The sequence below is a fragment of the Balaenoptera acutorostrata genome, chromosome 7, assembly GCF_949987535.1.
Source record: "Balaenoptera acutorostrata chromosome 7, mBalAcu1.1, whole genome shotgun sequence".
Lineage (NCBI taxonomy): Eukaryota > Metazoa > Chordata > Mammalia > Artiodactyla > Balaenopteridae > Balaenoptera > Balaenoptera acutorostrata.
The window spans coordinates 19,721,037-19,744,550 of NC_080070.1; the positions used below are offsets into that span (position 1 = coordinate 19,721,037).

General features: G+C 42.0%; 1 protein-coding gene across 1 annotated transcript in view; it reads right to left on the minus strand.

The window, feature by feature from the left end:
- Nucleotides 1-23,514, minus strand: part of EXOC4 (exocyst complex component 4) — an 824,798-nt gene continuing 801,284 nt past the window's right edge. The window contains exon 18 of the mRNA XM_007177140.2: nt 1-1,491. Coding sequence (XP_007177202.2) covers nt 1,254-1,491 — 238 coding nt within the window. The 3' untranslated portion in view covers nt 1-1,253. The remainder of the gene's footprint in view (nt 1,492-23,514) is intronic.

Sequence of the window (23,514 nt, forward strand, 5' to 3'; positions counted from 1 at the left end):
AAAAACAATACACAACATTTAAGCTTCTCAAACCATTTTTTAATTTTCTGCTTTTCCCAACAAGACCTAAGTTGTACAAACAGGTGTAAAATTCTGAACCATCAGGGCATAAGGCCTGACCTCATGTGGTCCAAGTCCTTTCCACTCTCCTTTCCACGTGCTTTCAAGTTGTGTCCCGGTCAGTGCATTGCTTTCTTCTGTGATATATGAGCCACAGGCAGGAAGAGAGCTTGGAGATGTGGGGACAGTGGAGAAGGCGAGTGTGCCAGGAGCAGCGAGCTCCCACACCAGCCGAGAGCACTTCAGAAACAGCCTCAGCTGGTGGGTGCACAGAGGAGGAAGGTCACGGCTGTTCCAGCTTACTTGCACTCAGCTGGCAGGCCTGGGCTACTTTCTAAGATGAGAAAGACCTAGGGGCTCCCAAGGAGAGTAAGCATTGAAGAATCATTCACACCCAGACAATGTTTCAAGTGAGATAAAAAAATTCTCTAACCATCATTTTCTCTTGGAGAACAGAGGAGAAAAATCAAGAAGAGGGTTGAATCGCCTTTCCTTCTTTCATTTTCGTCATTAATTTGATGGTGCTTGGTTTTGATACAGCAGAAAAAAAAAACAAAATAGGCATCAAACCAACCTATCACCTGGGTCCAGGCTACTGCATACAAACTCTCCCAAGGATTGAGATAAAAGGATTTTTTCTCCCAAGCCCTGAAGAGGTCCTGTTTCGGTCAGGGAAATTTGTTGAAAACTGCAGCCAGCTGAGAAGCCATTGGCAATAGAGACAGAAAGCAATGCACATACACTTATTTCATCGAACTGTAAACTGACAAGGTCAAGACAATAAAAATCCTACTGTTTATGTAATAGAACCCTATTAAGTGATTTTAGGGAGGGACTAGAACTTAGGAACAATCTACTTACCAAAGATTGCTGGGCATTAGTCATTCATGCATTCATTTTTTGCAGACTTCAATTCGACACAACCTTCCTCCCCATCCCACCCTAGGCCCTTTGGAATTGACTGCATCAAGGTAAATGTTCAATCCAAACCTTCTGTACTGCGAAGTCCCTTTACGGTTTATATGAAAAACCAAAACTAAAGAGAAAAGAACCCTTACAACTTCTCTCCACTCAAGCATCAGTGCAGAGAAAACTAAGTCAGCTCAGAATATACAAAGTAACATACCAAAGAAAGGAGTATGACCCAGGAAACAAAATGACCAGTCCCCCGCCCCCTCCCGTGGTGCACCCCATTACACCGTAGTTATTTTCTTATCCTTGGTGGCTTGCTTGATGGCTGCCTGCTCGCAGATGATCTCCTTGAGCCGCTGCAGACGCATGTTCTGGGTGGTCTGGTCTCCCACCCCCGTCTGGCTGCGGTGCAGCAACGTCAGGGCGTGGATGTACTCCAGCTCCGTGTACTTCACGCCCTGGTCCACTACCAGGTTCAGGAGTTCATCGGCCGTGTTGTACAGCATCTCGTAGTACTGCCTGATAAAGCAAGACACAACACTGCTCACTGGCTCTGTGGTCAGCAATCTATGTGGTTTCAGTGCTAATGAATGTGCTATTTATAAACTTCTTAGTTTATCTATTCAATAAACATTTACTGATCACTAGACATTGTTCTAAGCCCTATGAATGTAATGGAGAACAAGACAGACGTGATCTCCATCCTCCTGGAGCTCACTTCATGAGAAGTCTAAATGAAGACCCAGGGAGACCTCTCATCAAGGTCTCAGTTCACTCAAGACTTTCTCCTAATTTTGCATTTGCCTCAGGAGATCAAAAGAAAGAGAAGTTGGGGTACAGAAGCAAGAGAAAGAAATAGCCATCTGGCAGGCATTGCTAGTAGTTTCTGTCTCATTCAATCCCTCATTCATTGACTCATTCATTGGAAGCTCTATGAAATATATGGTTTTCTCCATAAAGTGGGATAATAATAGTATCTCTTGAAGTTACAGTACCTCTTAGGTTATTGGAAGAAGTAGTTAATCCATATAAAGTACTTAGAATGGTGCCTGACACAATTCTACCTGCTCCATAAACATTAACTATTATGACTGGAAATATATTTATAATAATGTATTAATAGTAATGTAATAATAGTAATAGTAGTATATAATGATGAGCAAGACACAGCCCCTTTCCTCAGATAGCTCAGAGACAAGTAGGAAAAGGTAATGAAAAGCACAGAAAACTGCTAGCGAAGTTAATTTCCACGTACTGTGTCATGTAACCCTCACTCCACCTAGGGAGCTATTACTACCTTTTCTCAGATAAGAAAACTGAAGCCCAGGGAAGTTCTAGGACTTGCCCAATGTTACAAAGACATTCGTGGCTGTGACAGGATGAACCCAGGTTTCGGACTCTAAGTCCAACACTCTTCTTCACGGACAAAGACAAGAATGTCCCAAGTGCCCGGAGTGAGGTATCAGTGCTATGAATTTCCAGCAGAGGAAGGAGGAATCACACCATGTTGAAGGGAGATGAAGGATCAAGGAAGACTTCAAATGGGGTAGGATACTGTCAGGCAGGGCTTCCAGGAAGGAAATTCTAGATTAAAGGAAAAGAAAAGAGATGAGCAAAGACAGGGAAGAGTAATCTGGTTAGCCTGGGGAGTGCAGCTGCATAGCGGAGAGTCGTGGGAAAAGGCAGTGAAGGACAGAGGTAGAGAGTCTAACATCAGGAGAGTTAAGTCAATAAAGCACTTTAGGCCTAGATAAGTCAATAAAGCACCCCCCACCTGGGGCCCCAAGTTCTGCTGAGAACAGAGGCACCATTCCAAGTTGTGCTTCCGGAAGGTTAATGTGACAGCAGTATGTAGGATGGTCTGGGAGGGGACCAGGTATAATTCTAGCAAAAAGGAAGGGACCTGAGAGCCATTTGGCTCAAAGCCATTGGCCCAGGTGATGGAGAGAAGAGTAATGCCTTCTAATGGAAGGGAAGCAGGCGTTAGAGTGAATGTGCAGTGCAGAGAAAACATGAAGCTGGGAGCCAAGGATGGAGAGGGCTGCCACTTGCCAATCTTAACACCAACATGATGCCACTACAGTCCTCACCGAGTCTACTGGGCTCTGAGGCTACGACTTGCCCAGCTACTACAAATGCCCCGGGAGGTAGAGTTCAGTGCAGGCTCTGAGCCAGTGATGCTGTCATAGCTGGTTAGCCAAAGGACAGAGGAGCCTCCCCAGGGACGGTTTACTTCCTCCTCTCCTCCTCACAGAAAAGGTAGCTCTTCCAGGATTGAGGGGACAGAACAAGGCAGTTTGCCCAAGGCAACTTGGCGGGGCGGGTGAAGGGACCTTTCAGGATCACTCGCTCAAAAATCTTGTACTATTGGACTTGGAGCCTTGGGATCTTGGATTTCTTCTTCATCAGGAACATCCTGAAAAAAAGAATATCCTATGGGAGAACTAAGCCATCTTTATGGTAAGGAATACATTCTGGGAGCTTGGTAATTTAAAGAATACATTATAAACTGCTGCTACAAATGGGAAAGTGGTAAGAGCGCTGGCATCTTTTCACATGGCTAGTTCATTTTCCTGCTTTGCTAAGCCGCCTTTTCCAATTAACACTCTTTTTAAATGGGGGAAATAATACTCTTTTATGACTACTTCCTAAATGGTGGCAGGAATAGCAGGTGCTCGTCTTAAATTGGAGAGTTTTTGAGTTACTCCTGGCAGCAAATAGCTCAACATCCTTGTGTAAAGGGTCTTCTTGGAGCTAGTCTTCTATAGTGGTTTCAAACGCGTGTTCACTCTAACCGCATGGGACCACATATTTAGGAATCACTGGTCAACGGTAACTTTGAACATAGACAGACGTACTTCTGAAAGAATAAGTGAATGAACTCTAACTTCCAGAGGTCTTGAAGCCCAACATCAGCTACAGTCAAGAATTTTTTTGAAGCTTCATGTTAGCATAAAACTCATGTGAACTATTCCTGCTCCACAATACCTCTGCTGTAATTTAAAAAATACTATTTTTAGCAAAAATTGATGCTGGGGGCTTCCCTGGTGGCGCAGTGGTTGAGAATCTGCCTGCCAATGCAGGGGACACGGGTTCGAGCCCTGGTCTGGGAAGATCCCACATGCCGCGGAGCAACTAGTCCCGTGAGCCACAACTACTGAGCCTGCGCGTCTGGAGCCTGTGCTCCGCAACAAGAGAGGCCGCGATAGTGAGAGCCCCGCGCATCGCGATGAAGAGTGGCCCCCGCTTGCAGCAACTAGAGAAAGTCCTCACACAGAAACGAAGACCCAACACAGCCAAAAATAAATAATAAATAAATAATAAATTAAAAAAAACAAAAAAAAAACCTTGATGCTGTAGGAGACTGCATCACATCTATCCCATGGCTTCCCATGTCCCCTGGCACACCTTGGCTTCCTCTCCCATACCAGCCCCAGTTTTCAGAAACGAGGCCCTACATCCTCTAATTCTTACCTTAGATGCACAGTTGAGGGAGAGAGCTGTCCATTTAGGAAACTACCTAAGCAAATGTTCAAAACACTGTTCAAGAAGAATACATGTTTGAATCTAGAATTGCCACATGGAATGAGAGAGAATGGGGGCTCATGGTTCTTTCAAAGCTAGAAGGGACTTGATAGTTGCAGTTCCAGAATGGTGATTCTCGAACTATAGAGTTACTGGGAACTTATGAAAAGTACAGATTCCTGAGGCCCCATCCCCAGATACTGTGATTCCCAAAGGTTCGGAACCAGCCAGGACTCTGAGCCAGAGCCGGTTTGATGGGGGAACAGTTACAGACCCATTCCCATCTGCTTGAGCCAAGGATCTAAAAGCATTAGGGAAGGAGACAGAAGCAGTAAGTGGGGTTGTGATGCTTTTCGCTGAGATTAAACCAAAAGAATTGGGTTTCTTTGTATTATGATGTTGATATTTTCATCATTTATTTTAAGAAGTAACACTGAACCCATTAGACCAAATGAAATTGGATTTCTTTTGAAAAATCTGATGAATTGTTTCCAGGGATACTGGCTGGTTTTCTACAGAGACCGCTGTTCCATGCTGGGAGCAGACAACAAAACAAAGATGCCTGGATTTCTAGCCCTGGAGCCTCCAGCGTGATAAGTGATAAAGGGCATGCCACTTAAGTCCTTAATGTTTCAATATCCTCTGTGCAATGAAGACCTTTATAAATCCCAGAATGACACTCTGAAGTGGACTGAGAGACTAAAAGAGTCCTCAAGAGCCTCAGATGAACAGTGCCCCAGAATTGCAAAGCTGAGTTATTAAACAAAATTGACAGGTAACTGATGGTGTATTTTCTATAGTTAGGGGAAAAAATTCCCCGTAACCATGATGATATATTAGATCATAAAGAAACATAGATATTTAAGACAGAATGGAATTCATTCATCTTTCAGAATAGTACCTAGGAGCAAAGACTATACTAAATCAGCATAGCAACAGTTGTACTTGGAGGTGGAGAAAGGGTGCTACAAGGTGCTCTAAGGGGAAAATATTTAGGAAAATGCCTCAAACTACACAATTAGAATGAGCTTCCATGGTAAACACTGACACACTGAAATGAACATGTAACCCAACTGGAATAAATAATTTATCAGGTACCAGGGAAATGAAAGCTTGATCTTTATCACCACAAATTAAAATAGCAGCCATGGCTTCCAGGGCACCACATTTTATATGAGATAGCACTTGACTTAGCTGCCTGGATGGGACCAGTGAACACATATTTGATGTAAACCTTTTTTGGCTCATGACCTGTAGAGCAAGTTTCTTCATAGCCTGTGATATTCAGGGTCCAGTTGCTAGATGTGGACCAAATATCTCATTCCAGAAACCAGAGATCCATGTCCCCCTTAGGGATAGAAAATTCTGTGAGGAAGTGGTTCTTCCCTGTGGTTTCTCTCTCCCTTTGCTGTGGACCTTTGGGCAGAGTTCCCAAAGTGGAGGGGGTGGGGTGCAGAGATAGAAAAGTGATGTCACATAGACTGGTCTCACAGTCTATAACATGACAACGTTTAAATTTTGTTTGGGTCCAAACAGATAATTTTCTCATATCTTCCTCATGTTTCCTTTATCCACAGACTCTTCTTCCTTGTGTTTTTTTCTTCTTATTTTACTTTAATGGTATTGCACTGCAACTTTTTCTCCCCAGTGATTCTATCTGAAAACATTCATACCAGTAAGGATATGAAGGGCATTTTGATAAGTTGGGCAGATCTTCTTTTTAAAGCGTAAAAATAAAGTTTATTTTGTTTTTCTGTGATTGGAAAATTAATACACATGTCATATAAGATATACAGACTATACAGAAAGATTAAGCAGAAAAAAAATTACTCATATAATTCCATCATAAAGACATACCACATTTTGGCATTTCCTTCTAGATTTTTTTCCCTACATGTGGTATCCTACCAATTTCTTTCTTATAGTTGAAATATTTAGGTTGGCACACTATTGGACACTGGTTGTTTCCAATTTTAAAAACTTTCTTTCCTGAGGACAGATTTCCAAAGCAGAATTAGTCAAAAGATAAGTATATTTTTTTAGGACTTCGGCAATGCCACCAAATTGCTTTCTAAAAAAGTTGTATCAATTTATCTTCGTACCAACAGCATATGACAGCACCTAGCCCCTCATATTCTTTTTTTTTTAATTAATTAATTTTTGGCTGCGTCGGGTCTTCATTGCTGCGCACGGGCTTTCTCTAGTTGCGGCGAGCGGGGGCTACTCTTTGTTGTGGTGCGCGGGCTTCTCATTGCAGTGGCTTCTCTTGTTGCAGAGCACGGGCTCTAGGCGCATGGGCTTCAGTAGTTGTGGCACACGGGCTCAGTAGTTGTGGCTCGTGGGCTCTAGAGCGCAGGCTCAGTAGTTGTGGCGCACGGGCTTAGTTGCTCCATGGCATGTGGGATCTTCCCAGACCAGGGATTGAACCCATGTCCCCTGCATTGGCAGGCGGATTCTTAGCCACTGCGCCACCAGGGAAGTCCCCCCTCACATTCTTTTTTTTTTTATTTTTATTTTTTTTATTTATTTATTTTTTTATAGCTACTTTATTTATTTATTTATTTATTTTTTTTTGGCTGTGTTGGGTCTTCAGTTCGTGCGAGGGCTTTCTCTAGTTACGGCAAGTGGGGGCCACTCTTCATCGCGGTGCAGGGACCGCTCTTCATCGCGGTGCGCAGGCCTCTCACCATCGCGGCCCCTCCCGTTGCGGGGCACAGGCTCCAGACGCGCAGGCTCAGTAGTTGTGGCTCACGGGCCCAGCTGCTCCGTGGCATGTGGGATCTTCCCAGACCAGGGCTCGAACCCGTGTCCCCTGCATTAGCAGGCAGATTCTCAACCACTGCGCCACCAGGGAAGCCCACATTCTTTTAATTTATATGAGTTTGAACACTTTTTTATCTACGTATCGGTTTTTAACGTACATGGGTATGCACACATGTATAAGCAAATTGTCGATATCTTTGTATCTTTTGCACATTAGTGTTTTTCTTACTTCTATTTCAGAGCGCTTCATAAATTTTTACAGGCACGAAGCAAGGAGCGTTCTAGTCTCTCATCCCTGGTTCTCCCTCCCACTTTGCCATACTCAAAGTTATCACTGTATCTCTAAAAGCTACTGGAAACAGATTCAGTTCTCTTCTTTGTCAAGTGAGGGAAGAAAGCCCTAATAAGACCAATTATTCCCAAGCCAGGCACGCCTCATTCCTATACCCGTAGGAGGCGCATAAAGTCTGCGTGTGGGGATGAAAGGAAGGCACTGACTGGGGGACTGTCCACAGCTCCACCATCTGCCCCCCTCTACTGGATGGTGTTCAGATTCCTAGATTCCCCAAATGGAAACTGTATTTTCCACAGATATACAGCTATGTCACAGGCTGGGTTTTAGAATTCGTCTTGATCGTAGTAATAGTTAACAGTAATGTTGAACTTTTAGATTCATTAACATATTCAACCCTTTGAAGTAGCTTCTGAGATCACCCACATTTTACAGATAAGCAAACTGAGCTATAGAGAGTGTGAGTGATTTGTTTAAGGATTCAAAATGAAGGACTTTGAACCCATACTTGCTCCAAAGTCACTGTAATACAGAAATATTTGAACCTGTAAAAAGCGAAAGTACTAATTACAAAGGATACTTGTCTAGCTAATTCATTTTTAGTCAGGATTTAGGAAATATGAATTAAATAAAATTCACATTCAACTCTCTGCCTTCCATTGTAATGGAACAAACTAGTATTGTGGCAATTCAAAATTCATTTATACAATTCACAGTAATATTTGAATAACACTGGAGTTGATCTGGAAATTCACCGCTCTAAACCAAATAATGAAGTCATGCTGTATATTCAGCATTCAAGAGTTACAGGAAAGACTTTTGGCTTTTTCATTCTGTCATCTCTCTCTACTTCTCCCTTTTTGCCCCTCCAATCTGGTAATGGACAAGGTGCCCTTTCTTTCCAAAAGTTGGCTGCCTTTCTGATTCATTACTTCCTCGAGGAAGGGGGATAATTAAGTCATTTCATTGTGAAGACTTTCTCATCTAGTCCTTCCTAAGATTACAATAGTATTAATGTCAATAAGAGAATTAGGCTCTGAAGCTGACTTAAAATGTAAGTTTCAAAGGAAGAAAAATTTACTTGAATATAACTTAGCATCGACTGTAGCCCCCCAAATCCTTTTTAGCCAATAGTTGCAACATTATGAGCAATTTAATAAGAACCCAGGAGTTGATGGGTCACTAAATTGTCAGGTAAAACATTCAACTCCTGCTTTCTCTAATCACTCAATGGTATACATGGTAATAAGCAGGGAGATGGAAAGAGAAAAGAAAGGAACTGAATAATCCATAAACTAGACAATCATCCCATGAATAACTGAGAGGCAGTTATAGCAGAAAGACTTAGAGAAGTAAATACTCAAGAGATCAACTAAGCTTAGATTCTGGTTAAGTCTTTCATTCCTCCCTAACTAGCTGTGTGACCTTGGACAATTGCTGTCAGCTTTTCGAATCTCTGCCTCCCACGTGAAAAACAAAGAGGTTACAGCAGATGCTATTTAAGCACTGGCATTAAAACCTTTACAGCATCCTCTGCTTAGTCCTTTAAAATCACGGGCTTCTAGCAGAATTAGCTGATTTTCCCTAAGCTATGGGAAGCAAGATGCAGTAGCGATTGATTCGAAAACATTCTGAACAAGTGTAAACTTAGCTCAGATGTACTTTCCAGACCAGTAATAAATGGATGGTAATTCTGTGTGTCCAAAGAATAAATTAGTTTATTAAAAAATATAACATAATTGCTCTCATTTGTCTTCCCCTTAAAAGAGCTTAGAGTTTACTACAGACATGACTGAAAATCCTAATTTGAAAGAGTTGAAGTTATTTCCATTTCAGGAATGAGAAAACTAAGGTAGAGAAAAGCTAAATCATTTTCAGAGCGTCAGTGGCAGAATTAGATTTGTATTCTATATGGGGATAGTTATTAACACTCCTTACAAGAAGTTGTGCAGTTTTTTTGTTCTCACCAGGACAATCTGAAGAGAGGTAAAGAAAGGCAAAGGTAAAGAGGGGTGAAGAGAGGTAAAGAATGGTCTTTAGAAAAAAACAGTGCATAAATTCCCTCAGCTGGTGGCAGCAGAAACCCATTCAAGAGGTAAAGAGAGCCCGGGAGTCTGCTGCTGTAAGGCTTGCAGAGGCTTCTTTGATGGGTCGTCTACCTACCTTTTCTCTGTATAATGAGGCACACACACCACTGCCTCCATCAATGGCACCCATGCTTCAACGGCGGTTATCTATTGGCCTAGTTCTGATAACCGCCGTGCTTCAGCAGGACTAGGGGCGGGGTGGCAGTGTCTCTCCAGGGGAGATGTTAAAATTTAACGTCAGCTGCCTTCATTCCTCTCAGTAACGGACCCTGATATTTTTGATAGCAGTGGCCAGAGCCTTGCTTTATTTCTCTTCAGAAAATACAACCACTCAAAGGAATTCCTCTGAGAACCAGCCCTTTTGTGATGATGACCCTCTCCCCAGCTCAGTTACACTTGCTGATATGGGAAGAAAAAGTCTTTTTGTTCCCTTAGCTGGAAATTCTGCTCCCCACCTTTGGAACACATTCTAAATTTATAAATATCTGTGGTTAGAATTTTCTCCTCAACAACTTAAGGATTCACATGTCACTCTCTGCTACATCAGATAATTTTTTAAATTAAGTTTTCTACAACGGGGCTAGAGGAAGAGCTGCATTTTAAATTCAGTACAATTAAAACTGCGTCTCTTTGGTCTGGCACTGCCTTTGGTCAAACCCCATTTGTATGAATAATTATTCAGTCCATTAAGAAGTCTGCTCAACTCCTTCTCCCATTTTGAAGGTTTTAATAAATAGTGATCTGGCACATTTTTGTTTGCACTTGCCAAAGCAATTCTGATGGAGTCATCTTCTGATGTTATCAAATAATGAAATATGAAAGAGTGAATAGAATTATCCTCCTGTTCTATGATTTTTTATTTAGGTCCTTCATTTTACTTTCATAATTGTGTTTGTCTCATACTCCTGTAAATGCTCTTTTGATTATCAAAAGGTGAGTCCAGGTTAAGGAGAGCTATGCTGTGCTGAATATCACTTAAAAGAGTCTTTTCCATTAAAAAAATATAATTTATTGAATATCACTTTAGAGTCTTCTCAATTAAAATAATAATTTATCTAATATCATAGGTGGATAAAAGGACATAGTATTATGCACTTTGGTGGCCTCAACACTACAAACTGTTTACCAATTAGCACAAGGCCCTTGTATTGGATATTATCTATATTTCTCAGATTAGCGATCCGGGAAATAACTGCTGAAATATGCTGAATAAAAATAATTCAAAGGCCCTATGGCTTTTTCAGTTTTAAGTAATGAAATGGAATGATCAACTTTTCAATAAATAATGCAAAGGATCTCTTCAAAGGAAAACCCAGTATTATTATTACTAATGCTCAGGAAGCTCTAATAACATTTTAAATGCTAATATAATATACAAAGGTATAGTCCTTGGCTTCAAGAAGCTTTTTTTTTTTTTTTAATCTATACTTAAAAAAAAAAAAAAATCCAATCCAGGCCCAGATCAAAGGTCTCTAAGACACCAGGAAAATGTTTTAATTTAAAGTAAAATAAGTCCTGGGCTTGCTAGCCAGCCTGACTGCTAATTGCGCTACTCTCTTTCGGTACATGAGAAAGAAGAGTTGAAGGGCCCTAGACAAGGTACAGAAACCAAGGTTTCTGCTTCAAGTGATGGAGAGGTGAAGCAGTAACAGGTGCTGGGTTACTGTATTTATAATATGGAGATTCTTCTCCACCTGTAGTGCTTGGGGAGAAAGGTCAGTGAGGATAGGCATGGACTGCGTGGTCTGATGGGAGAACACGCCCATTAGACTATTAAGCCAATGAGGCCAGGATGATGGATTGATTCTGGTAAGTGCCAGTTAGTTGTATTCTTTAGCTACTGACTCTGCCCCTAGCCAGCTACCTCACCAGTGTGTTAAGACAAAAACTCAGTGAAGCTGAATGGACAGTTCACTGCAAGCCATTAATAATCCCTGTTGGGGGCTTAAGATGCAAAGATTGCTATCCTGCCCGCAGTCCGCTGAGTTACTCAAACCCTGACTCCTTACCCTTTGGTCCTAGGCAGAGACCCTACAATGCCGCTCAATTTTGTTACAGGAAATTTCTCTACTTTGCCAAGACAAAAGACTGTATCTTTTAGGACTGAAGGGCCAGAAGGGAAAACGGTTTTGGCAGAGGGACCAAAAAATCAGGGGATTATTAGAAAATATGAGCATATGCCAATCAGTAGGTCCCAAAGGCAAACACTCGAGGGGGTATTTACTAAACCCTTAGGTTATTTATGAAAGGGAGAAAAGCTAAACAAACCAAAGCTACAAAATGGGCCGCCTGAGATTCACGGATATGTGACTCAGAACGGATGTCAATTAGAAAAATAATAGACTAAATCAGAAGGAGCTAATGGAAATATGTACCGTAACCAACAGGGTTTAATTAAAGACCCAAATACTCTGACAAACGTGATGGATAGCTTTGGATAGCAATATGAATTGGTGGATGTAAAGACCACTGTGGCTGATATATATTTGGATGTCAGTGAACCATTTTATACAGTGCCTCTAAAAAACTGTAACTAGCAAAATGAATTTATTCTGAATGGCTACCCCTGATAGGACACAGACTGAAAAACAAACAAAGGGTAACAATGAAGGCAAATCAAATTCAGAAGAGAAAGCATCTACTGAATGCTAAGGACACTGCCTTATGACAGTGATCTCACCTAACACTTTAATTAATGTGCAAGAACTACAAAGAGTGTTGAAAAGGTCAAATGTTACTAAATGGGGAAAGGCCGGAAACAGCAACAAAGTAATAGAAATAATGTAAAGGACACCAGAGAATTTAGAATTATGGGCAGCTAATAACGAAAGGAAATTTATCTTAGAAAAACCCAAGTGAATATGTCTGGAAGAAATTCTGATCTCCTATATTCAATAGTTGGCAGAAACTTTAGAACAGGACCGGTAAAAATGGTCCATGAGGGTGTGCGGGGGTAAGGGCCTTGAACCAGGGCATTTTTTTACTTACTATTAAAAAAGTACCTGTTATAGGGCAAGAAGGTGATGATAATCCCTGTCTTTGTTGTACTTCATAGTTCTGTGTTGCTTTATACTATAATCCACTTGAAATAAAATCAGAAAAGAGTATCAAATGGGATTAAAGGGACAGAAGGCTGGAAGAAAATAGAAGACTAGAAGAGATTCAGTCCAATTTTTGCTCAAATGTCAGCTTATCAGTAAGTGAGGTTTTCCCTGACCACCTTAGGTAAAATGATACCTGCCCCATACTCATCAAGCTTTGTCCTTTTACTTAGCTTCTTTTCTTTTTAGCCTTCATCCCCATCAAAAGATATATATATTTCCAAAATATATTTTTAACATATATGTTGTATATTTTAAAAATATGTGCACACACACACACACACAATTAGAGACACAGCATAATACAGTGGTTAAGATCATGGACTCAGGAGTCAGGGGCCTGGGTTTGAATCTCAATTCCACCTCTTACTATTTGTCTGTTCTTGGGCAATTTATTAACCTCTCTGTGCCTTATTTTCTTCATCTGAGAAAGGAAAAAGTAAATGAGGTTGTTACAAGGATCAAATAATGAAGAACAGTGGCTGGAACAGAGTAAATGTTATGTAAGTTATTTATTACATAAATTAATGTCTGCCTCCCATCCTAGAATGCAGGCTCTCTGAGGGCAGGGTTGGATTCTGTACCATTTGTTGTTACCCCACGGGCATCTAGGGAGTGGTGAATAAATGAAAAGGAAAGAATTAATGAGAGAGCCAACAGTCAGTAAATTTCATTAAGTGATAGAGCACAAGGTAAAAAAGCAGTCAATGATTCTTTGACCTTGGGAAGGGAGGAACTGTGAATAACATAGGTGCTCTGTGTAACAGGCTAATGGGTATTATTCTGATGTAATTCTGAGAGGGTGATGTGGATGTTTGGGATAACTGGTTGCAGGTGAAAAAGGGGAGGGCACAGAGGGAAGAAATCTGTTTTTGGCTAGTCATCTGCAATCCTCCCCAACTATTCTTTTATTCGCTGGCAGAATTAGACATGAATCCCGTATCATTTACTGAACCTGTTTGACCTAAGAAATTTCTTAGCCTGTCTGAACCTCAATTTCTTCATTTATGCAATAGGGTAAATAATATAACATCACAAGGTAGGTTTGAGGATTAAATCAAACAACATGGTAGAATACCCGCTCTGTAAAAATGGTAAAAAAAAAAAAAAAAAAAAAAAAAAGCAAAAACAAACAAAAAAAACCCACAGGTAACTTTTATTGTACCGGCCACATACATATTATCTCTTTGGAGCCTACTTTACCATAACTGTGTGAGGCATCCTATCCTCCACACTGAAATGATTTTTTATTAATCTTTTCCTGTCGACTCTTGGCTCAAAAGAGGGGTTTCTTTTCTAGCCTTTCTTTCCCTTTCTAAGATTGGCCTTATGCTTTTAATCCCAATCCCTCCCATTGCCTTGAGGATCTTGCTGGGGTTTTGTTTTCAACTCCTGTATCTAGTATCTACCCCTTTCACAGGTTCTTTCATGTCTGCCTTCAGATATCCTTGTTTCTCATATTTGGACAAAAACAAAACCAAACAACAAACTCTAAGCCCTTCACGCAATCCTGGGTCCACTCTATGTCTCATCTCGTCTCTATTCTCCCTTTCATTGTCAAATTTCTCAGAAAAATCATTTGTATTCGCTATCCTTCAAAAGCCTCCACTTTGTCTGAAACTATATTCAAAAAGGTCACCGATGACATCCTAGTAGACAAACACAGTGGTCTTTCCCCTTGACAGTTTCCATCCTGGACTCCCCGCTCTTGGAGCCACGTGGTTCAGGCTCTTCCCCCAGCTCCCTGAGGTCCTTCCTTCCCTTTAACGGCTCCTATTCTGTCTGCCCACTGCAGGCCTTCCTCCCAGTCAGGGGCTCGCCCTGCTCTGTGTTCTTCTCTCTCTGCTTCCAAAAGTCTGTGTATGAGATGGTTTCTCTCTGATGATCTGGTCTCTGAATAGACCAAAGCTTCATTTTCACTGATTTGCAGACATTTCTATCAGATGCCCTTATCAGGTGGCCTCCCTAACTTGCAAGTTTTGCTTCACAGCACTGTAGTTTGCAAAACCTCTGGATGTCAATGTCACTTTTGAGTCTTCACTCTTTATTTCTTTGCCTGATGATCACCAGGTCTACCAGTGCAACATCTTATATATTCATTTCTTCTTACCAATCTCATTATCATAGATTTTAACTATTTAAGCTCCTACCTGAGTCTCTCACAATCACTAACTCCTCCTAGGTTAATCTTCCCCAGTTCTACCTGCATCAGATCACTATTCTGTGTTAAAACAACAACTTGTGTATTCACTAGTGCCAAGAGGATAAAGTCCGAACTCCTAACACTGACATCCAAAGCCTTGGATTTGGTGCCAATTCCACCTTTTTTCCCCACTTTTCTCCTCTATCAACCATCTATTGAAGCCAAACTGAGCTATCAAAGCCCCTTGAACATATTTAGTTCTTTTTGGCTCTGGGTTTGTGTATTCAAAGCCTAACCTTCAAGACTGCTGAAACCCCTATCCTCTATGAAGCTATCCTGAGCAATTTCTTCCTTCTCTGTTACTTACAGATGCGTCACCCATTTAACATGTATCATCCACAGTAGGATCTGTTTATTTAAAATACAAAACAAAACAGAGCAACTAAGATTCTTCTGGAACTAGAGATGCAATTTTTAAAAAAAGGTATCAGGGTATTTAGTTACTACCTGTGTGAACTTGCAAAAGTTACCTCTCTGGGCTTCAGTTTCCTCAACCATGAAATGAGGATACTGACAATATCCACCTCATAGGGTTGTCAGGAGGATTAAACTAGTTAATATCTGTAAAGTGCACATAATACATAAGCATTTGTTAAACAAACAAAATAAAAGGGACAAAAAGCATACAGGGCAAAGTCTCTCTCCTACTCCTGTCCCTTAGCCATCCACCCTGTTTCCTTTCCTGGAGACAATCGCTGTTACAAAGTTTCCAGGGTATCCTTTCAAATACATTCTATATTCAATACATATACAAGCATAGTTGTGTGTGAGTGCACACGCACGTGTATGTATGTGTGTGTGAGCACATGCATGTGTGTGTGTGTACCTACACACACCACACATATTTAAAGAGAAGTGGTGTTTACATGCTCTTCTACAACTTGCTTTTTCCACTTAATATATCTTAGATGTCGTTCCATTTCAGTACATATCCACCTGCCTCATTCTTCTTAATAGCTGCAGAGGATTCAATTATATGGATGTACCATAATATATATCTATTATCTTTTCCCAGAATGCAGCCTTCTTGATGACAAAGACTATGTCTTATGACTCCCCATAGCGTCCTCAGTGCTTATACAGTACCTTTCAAAATTCTTTTTTTGTTTATTTGCTAAACAAATATTTAAGCATCAATTATGCACCAGGTAGTATATTGTAGGTACGGTAGATGCAGAAATGAGTAAAACACAGTCCTTGCTCTCTGGAGATGCAGAGTCTGGTGTGACACTGGCCACGTATTTACAGTAATGTGACAGCAGCTGTAATAAAGGTACAAATAAGACGATCTAAGATCACCAACAGGAAGGGCTGTGTACTTCTTAGATCAGTCAGGGAAGGCTTTTTTGAGGAGACGTTAACGAGGAGGCAAACACGAGGGAAGGAAAGAACTCTTAGAAGTAAGGGAGGCAGAATGTGTGAAGTGGGTGGGAAGGTAGGAAGAATATGGTATTTGGGGGAAACTACAAATGGTTTATCCCTCCCCAGAGTGCAATGGGTGTGTGGAGGGGGAAGGAGGGATGAGAGGTTAGCAAGGTAAGCTAGAGCCAGATGATAGTGGACCTTGTGCATCACAGTAAAGACTGGACTTTCGTGGGTGGATCAAAGAAAGGGAGGCAGGGTGTGACTGTTTTTGAGGTGTTAGCCTTTTGTTTTGCCCAGGTTATTAAGACAAAACTATTATCATCTATTATTACCGGGATTCAATAAAAGAAGGTATTTTAATACTCCTCAAGCAGGAAAGAAATAATCTCAGAACAAAAGGGACATGTTTTCTTTTATGAGAGACTCACAAACTCACTAGACTGTCATTATTTTTCTCATTTTCCTAAGGAAGACAACGACGGTCTAGCTTCGGTTTCCACACTGACATTTGGGAACCAAAGCTGTAGTTGATGGGGAGGAATCTGAAGAGAGGATTTTTGGAAGAAGTCAGACATGATGACAACTGGGTTTTAGAAAGACCTCTCCAGGTCTTTCTGTAGGTGGAGGATGGACAGTCGGAGAAGAGAGCCTTCAGGCTGTCGGACTACCCAGCTTCTCCTTGGTTTGCTCAGATTCTCCTCTATCAGGCCATATCCATCTTCTAGGTTTCCTCACAACTCCTGTTCCCAAGCTTGTAACTGAACAGAATCAACCTCAAAGAGAGAGAAGGGCGCCAATACCTTGATAGGAAAATCCAGGCCCTCACCTCTAGTAGCTTTTGTTCAGGTCACGACTGGCATGAAGTATTACAGTACTCACTGCCGGGCTGAGATGAGGCAGAGAGGGAAGGGAAGACAGGCAGTAACAACAGAAGAAAGCAGGAGGGATGCCTTTTACCAGAAGCTACCTTCTATCCCTACTCCTCCACTGGTCTGGTTGAGGGAGCTCAATGTGAGGGAGAGAGGATCTAAGACACTTACAATTACATATAAAATCATAAATTAGGAGGAAGGTCACTATCTTGTTTAATCTCTTGACAACCACACACATTAGGCTTGATAACCTTAGTTGGCAGATAAATAGAGGGTCTGAGAAGAAGGTCAAGTTCTTCATGAGACTGACCCTAGATTCAGACCCTGGCCCTTTGGATTCTCTACTGCAGTTATGGGGAGCTTCTGGGAACACTGGTACTGGGAGCCTCATATTACATAGCAAGAATTGGCTGGCACCAGATTCTTAGTTTATAATTGGGATTTGAGTTCCTAGAGGGTGTCTGGAGAAAAATGAGACATAATAGGATAAAATTAACCATAGGAAAATTCATTCTTAGAGTCAGCAGAGAAAATCAGGCCTTGAGGGATGCAACAGCAATTTTTTTAAACTGACCCTTTCCATTAAAAAGACTAATAGTAAGACTGATCAACAATGCCTTTCTCCTAAGTCTGAATATACATAAAGAAAAGGGCCTTTGATGGGGAAAATACATATAGCATTTGCATTCCTTTTTTAGGAAGAAAAAAGTATCAGATTTGAAAAACCTCCCAGAAAGGGCAAGTTCTGAGAGAAAGGTCTTTGAGTGTGCTTAATACTTCTATTTAAATGCTAATGCTAACCTATAGCTCTGGACCACACAGAAACTAAAGTTTTCAAAGAGCAGAAAGTAATTTAAAATGAAAACTTAATTTCTGGAATAAAAGATTTTCTTAAAATTTCTGCAGAGAAGCTAACACACAGAGTTTCGCGACAGGAATACCCCTCTGATCAGAATGGAAACCAGCCGGTGACACAGCAGGTGAGTTTAGTGGCAGAGTGAGGGCTGCCTCCATTGTAAATGGGAGTCTCCCCTCAAAAGGCTTGCCTTTGCAGGTCAACGTCTGTCACACACTGTGCCTGCCCAGAGGTGGTGTTCTTTTTCCCTCCCTTGTAATGGCCCGTGCTAAAGGGAGTGCTGGTGTCTGGAAGGGAAGCTGGAGACCAAGACAGGAGAAGCACGAGGCCTGGGGTCAGGTGGCCCAGAATAGCCGGGAGGACACAGAGTGCACAGCAAGGGGCTCCTGAGAGGTTCAGTATTGCTTTGCTTCCCATGGGAACTAACAGTAGTGAATGCAGTGACTGAGGCCCTGAGTGCTGAGGAAATGTCTGTTCTGAAATCAGAGTTCGCAGAGGCTGGGACACCCACATGGCTGTTTGGCGGCTGTGCAGGGAACCGAACTCAGAAAAATAAAATCAACCAAAATCAGGAAATACCTGTCCTGGGGGTAGTGACTAAGAAAGGGGTACAAGGAGGCTTCTGGGGGTGATGCTAACATTCTCTGCTTTTATCTCGGTGATGGTTATCTGAGCGTATTCACTTTGTAAAAAGTAATCAAGCTGTATAGTTAAGATTTGTAAAGTTTACTGTACGTATATTATACTTCAATAAAAACATATTACCTTCCTTTTCTCTCTTCTCTCCCTACTCCAAACAAAAAAGAAAAGTCAAAGAGAGCAGGCAATAGGCCAAGTGTTGGAGTGGGTACCTGGGTTTTTAATTCAGTCTCATATCCTAACATTAAGACAACTGCTAACTTTATGAACCTTGAAAACATCCTAACTAAAAGAAGCTCATCACAAAAGATCACACGCTGTATTTACATGGTATATCCAGATTAGACAAATCCACAGGGGCAGGAAGTAGATTAGTGGTTGCCAGGGGTGGGGTGGGGGGATGGGAGTGACTGCTTGTGGGTACTGGGTTTCTTTTTGGGGTAATGAAAATGTTCTAAAATTAGCTAGTGATGATGGCTATACATCTATGACTATATAAAAAAAAGTGAATTTCACACTTTAAAAGGGTTAATGTTTATGGTATGTAAATTCTATCTCAATAAAGCTGTTATAAAAATGCTAGTTTTATGAACTAGAACCTTGAATTTTTTTAAAATTATTTTTAAAAAATTATCTATTTTTGGCTGCATTGGGTCTTCGTTGCTGCGCGCGGGCTTTCTCTAGTTGTGGCGAGCAGGGGCTACTCTTCGTTGCGTTGCGTGGGCTTCTCACTGCGGTGGCTTCTCTTGTTGCAGGACACGGGCTCTAGGTGCGTGGGCTTCAGTAGCTGTGGCTCGCGGGCTCTAGAGCGCAGGCTCAGTAGTTGTGGCGCACTGGGCTTAGTTGCTCCGCGGCATGTGGGATCTTCGTGGATCAGGGCCCGAACCCGTGTTCCCTGCACTGGCAGGCGGATTCGTAACCACTGCGCCTCCGGGGAAGTCCCAGAACCCTGTCTTAACTCTACAGAAGACATACATCCACAGCCAATACTGTTGTGAAGATTGATCCATTAATCAAGACATTTGCTGCAGTTCCATGTTCTTCTGTGACATTTGCAGAAAAGATTCTGTAAGCTGCCAGATACAGAAACATTTTCACCAGCTCACATTTTCACTAAGTGTCCCGAAATGAACTAAGGCCATTTCTCAGGGTTCCACACTTTTGTAGGTTCTGTGACTCCCCAGCATCTTGGCACTAAATGCCTTTGAACTCCCTCCATCCCCATTCTCAAGAAAAATTTATGACAACTTAGAATGAATAACCTCCACTAGAAAAAGAGGTTAGGATTGGGAACAATTCTATGTGTATGATTACAGAGTAATAGAAATATAATTGAGTCAAAGATCCACTAATGATTATACTAATGTTTTTATTAAGGGGAACAATGACTACTTATTTAACACTTGCTATATGCCAAATGCTTTAAGGTTTACCTGATTTCATCCTCACAGTCGAGCATCACAAGGGCTAAATACCTAAGGTCAGCAGGCTGGTTAACAACAGCCGGATCCCTATCCTACCTCCCCCAGATCATTCCAGAAAAACTCTGAGTTGGGCCATGAGAAAACAATTTACACCCAGAATCAAGCTTGGGGAGACAAAAATGTTTACTCATAATCAAGAGACTCATTATGATCATATTTGTGACAGCCCTATTAAACTGTAAAGGGCTAATGCAAATACACATATCTGGCAAGAATATATGAATATTATTTTAGTCTGGGTATCAGATGGGGGAAAAAATTAGAAGCAGAGGTGCAGATGACTGCTCTGTGAAATAAAATTCATATTTTATGGCAAGACAAGAAAAATTTAAACATAAAAATTCTCTGCCCTTTGGCCTCCCCCCTCCCCCGCTCCACTGTGCATTGTGTATCTGCATTATGCATTGTCCAGACCTCCCCCATCAAGCAGGAATACCTGCTCAACCATAAAGAGCAACGTTCTCCCGGCGTCAACAAGACAACTCCTTAAAAGATACCATTCCTTCCTGAGCTTGTGAGGGGTCACATGTCGCACCATGATGACGCTTAGATCTGGATTATGTAAACTGTCAATAATACATCATTTGATGTACAGCCCTCTGTCTCAAAAACTTGTATAACTGTGCCTTGACTTCTAATGGGTGTAACAGTGCACAGAGCTTTCTGAGATGCTCTTCTCAGGTTATCATCCTCAAATTTGGCTCAAATAAAATTTTCCATTTCTTTCTCAGATCGACTGATTAATTTTTTGTCAACAGCTCAAAGTGTGGCTGTTGTGCTACCTTATGCTAAATTAAAGTGAAATTTGAGACTTCTTGCACTCATCTGCTTTTTCACACAGCTGACCTTCAGATATTTATTCCTGGTAACGAGTGACTCCTCAGGGTTGAGCTGAGGCTGTACTAGAAAGGGAGGTGTACGGTGGGATGGGGACAGATTTTACAGAAAAAGTATGTTGATCCATAATGAGAAAAGTCGAAAGCTATTTTAAAAAGCAGCAAGAATAGCCTGGACTCCTGAACCCAGTCTTCCACAAATACTGTAGAATAAAGTGGTAGGAAAGAGTGAGAGGGCTTATTCCATTTTCTCACATCTGCTACCTTCAGAATTAGTGTCTCATAATTTCCAGGGCTTTCAAAAATCTAATGAACTTCCACAGTGCTTCACATACAGTCTAGTGGGGCTCTGTCAGCAAGCAGGATGGGGCCTATGATTATTCTCCCGTGGCCCCAGGGAAATGCTGCTTTCGAGACCTGGGATCAGTATAGGAAATGAAATGAGAGGAAGGTGGCAGAGGGGAGTGAAATCAAGTCCCCCTAAAACTGAGTTCCCCTAGTGAGTTTATGATGAACCTCTTTTTTTGTTTTTGGTCGCACCATGTGGCACGCAGGATCCTAGTTCCTCGACCAGGGATCCAACCTGTGCCTCCTGCAGTGGAAGCAGGAGTCTTAACCACTGGACCGCCAGGGAGGTCCCTATGATGAACCTCTTCATCTAAAACTTTATTCCCTTGCTTGTTCTGTCCCTGTTCCCCTCAGAATTGAGGAGTATCAAAGAAAAGGGGGGACTGAAACCAAGCAGGGCTCTATGGGGTTCTCCTGGGTACAAAAGCCCCTCTGTGTACTCTGTTTCCTGTTTGTAGAAAAAGGGTTTGGTTTCCTAGACCTTTCCTGAGGTCCAAAGAGCAGACTAAAGCAGTTATCAATTAGGGAAGTGAGGGAACACAGAAGCAAAGGAAAAGCGGTCAAGCAAGAGTAATGATAGCTTAAACAATAGTTCAGTGATAAAACAGAGTCCTAGCTCCTCCTCAAGGGATATACATAACAATCTGACACATATCTTTGAGTTGTTCTGTAGAAACAAGGACCCCGACCCTGGTAGATAGAGGAAGGTGACTACATGCTGACCACTAGCACGTAGACTCCAGATTGGACAGAACCAGAGGTTGCTGATTAAGATTCACAAAACATCACCCTATTACCCCACCACCAACCAATCAGAAGAAAGTCTATGAACTGCAACCCTCACTCCAAATACTGCCTTTAAAAACCCTTTCCTGAAAGCCATCGAGGAGTTTGGGTCTTCTGAGCACAAGCTGCCCATTCTCCTTGCTTGGGGCCCTATGATAAACGCTGTAGTTTCCTTCATCACAACCCGGTGGCAGTAGACTGGCTTTGTTGCGTCACAGGTGAGCGGACCAAAGTTTGGTTCGGTAACAGGATTATTTGAGGTAATCCACAAGTCAGAAGTAGAGTTATGTTAATTAAGCCCCCTCTGCCTGGACCCCCAAGTTACTGATCTAGTCACTAGTCCATGCTCCATCATTGATCAGGCCAGTGCTACTAACCAAGGTTAACCTAGATACCCTGCTTGAAACCAGCACTACAGTGTTGAAGCTGCACACTCAGCAGGGGAGGGTGGCAAAAATAAGGAAGAAACCAGTAAGCCGGCAGTCTGTCCTTTCTACAGTGAGACTTTCTGGACAGTTTTCTGCCTCTTCTCTCCTCACTTCCCCTTCAACACCTCATCTAAATTCACAGGCACAGGAGGGAACTAACCTGCTTACCCACACCCCCCACCCCCACCAAAAAACCCTCACCTAACCTGTAGCACTTCTTCATGTACCTATTATACTTCAAGACCAAAGAATGTCACAGTCTAAGGCTGTGCTGGGAGATGCTGCACATTCCTTCTGGGCCTGGGAGGAACTGCTGTGCCTGGAGGTCCCTGAATGTCCCAAACCAGGTAGCTGGGAGTGTCCCTCCCACTCCAGGCTTACGCTTCTATCGAGAATCTGCTTTACTGGCACCATTTCTAATGTTTTCAAAGGGAAACATTTCAAGTGTGGGGGGGTGATACAAACATTGGTTTGTGACCCAAATGTTCCTGCAAATGTTTTCTCAGACTGGGGGTGCAAATGTTTACAAACCATTTGGGCAGGGAAACTGCAGTGACGTGTTTCAGAAATAGTTGCTTGGGGGAAAAAAACTGAGTGCTACCAAATGCAGCCAGGATGTCCCTAAGAAAATGCCCATGTCGGGGACTTCCCTGGTGGTCCAGTGGTTAAGACTCACGCTCCCAATGCAGGGGGCCCCGGGTTCGATCCCTGGTCAGGGAACTAGATCCTGCATGCCGCAACTAAGAGCCCGTATGCCGCAACTAAGACCCGGCACAGCCAAATAAATTTAAAAAAAAAGAAAGAAAGAAAATGCCCATGTGTTCTTTTATAGTCCATGTGACAGTGCAGACCTGATCTCAGAGGTATCTATTGCAATCCTGGCCCTGCCACTAGCTCACCCGTGATCATGATCATACCACTTAATCCCACTGTACCTCAGTTTCTGTGTCTGGAAAA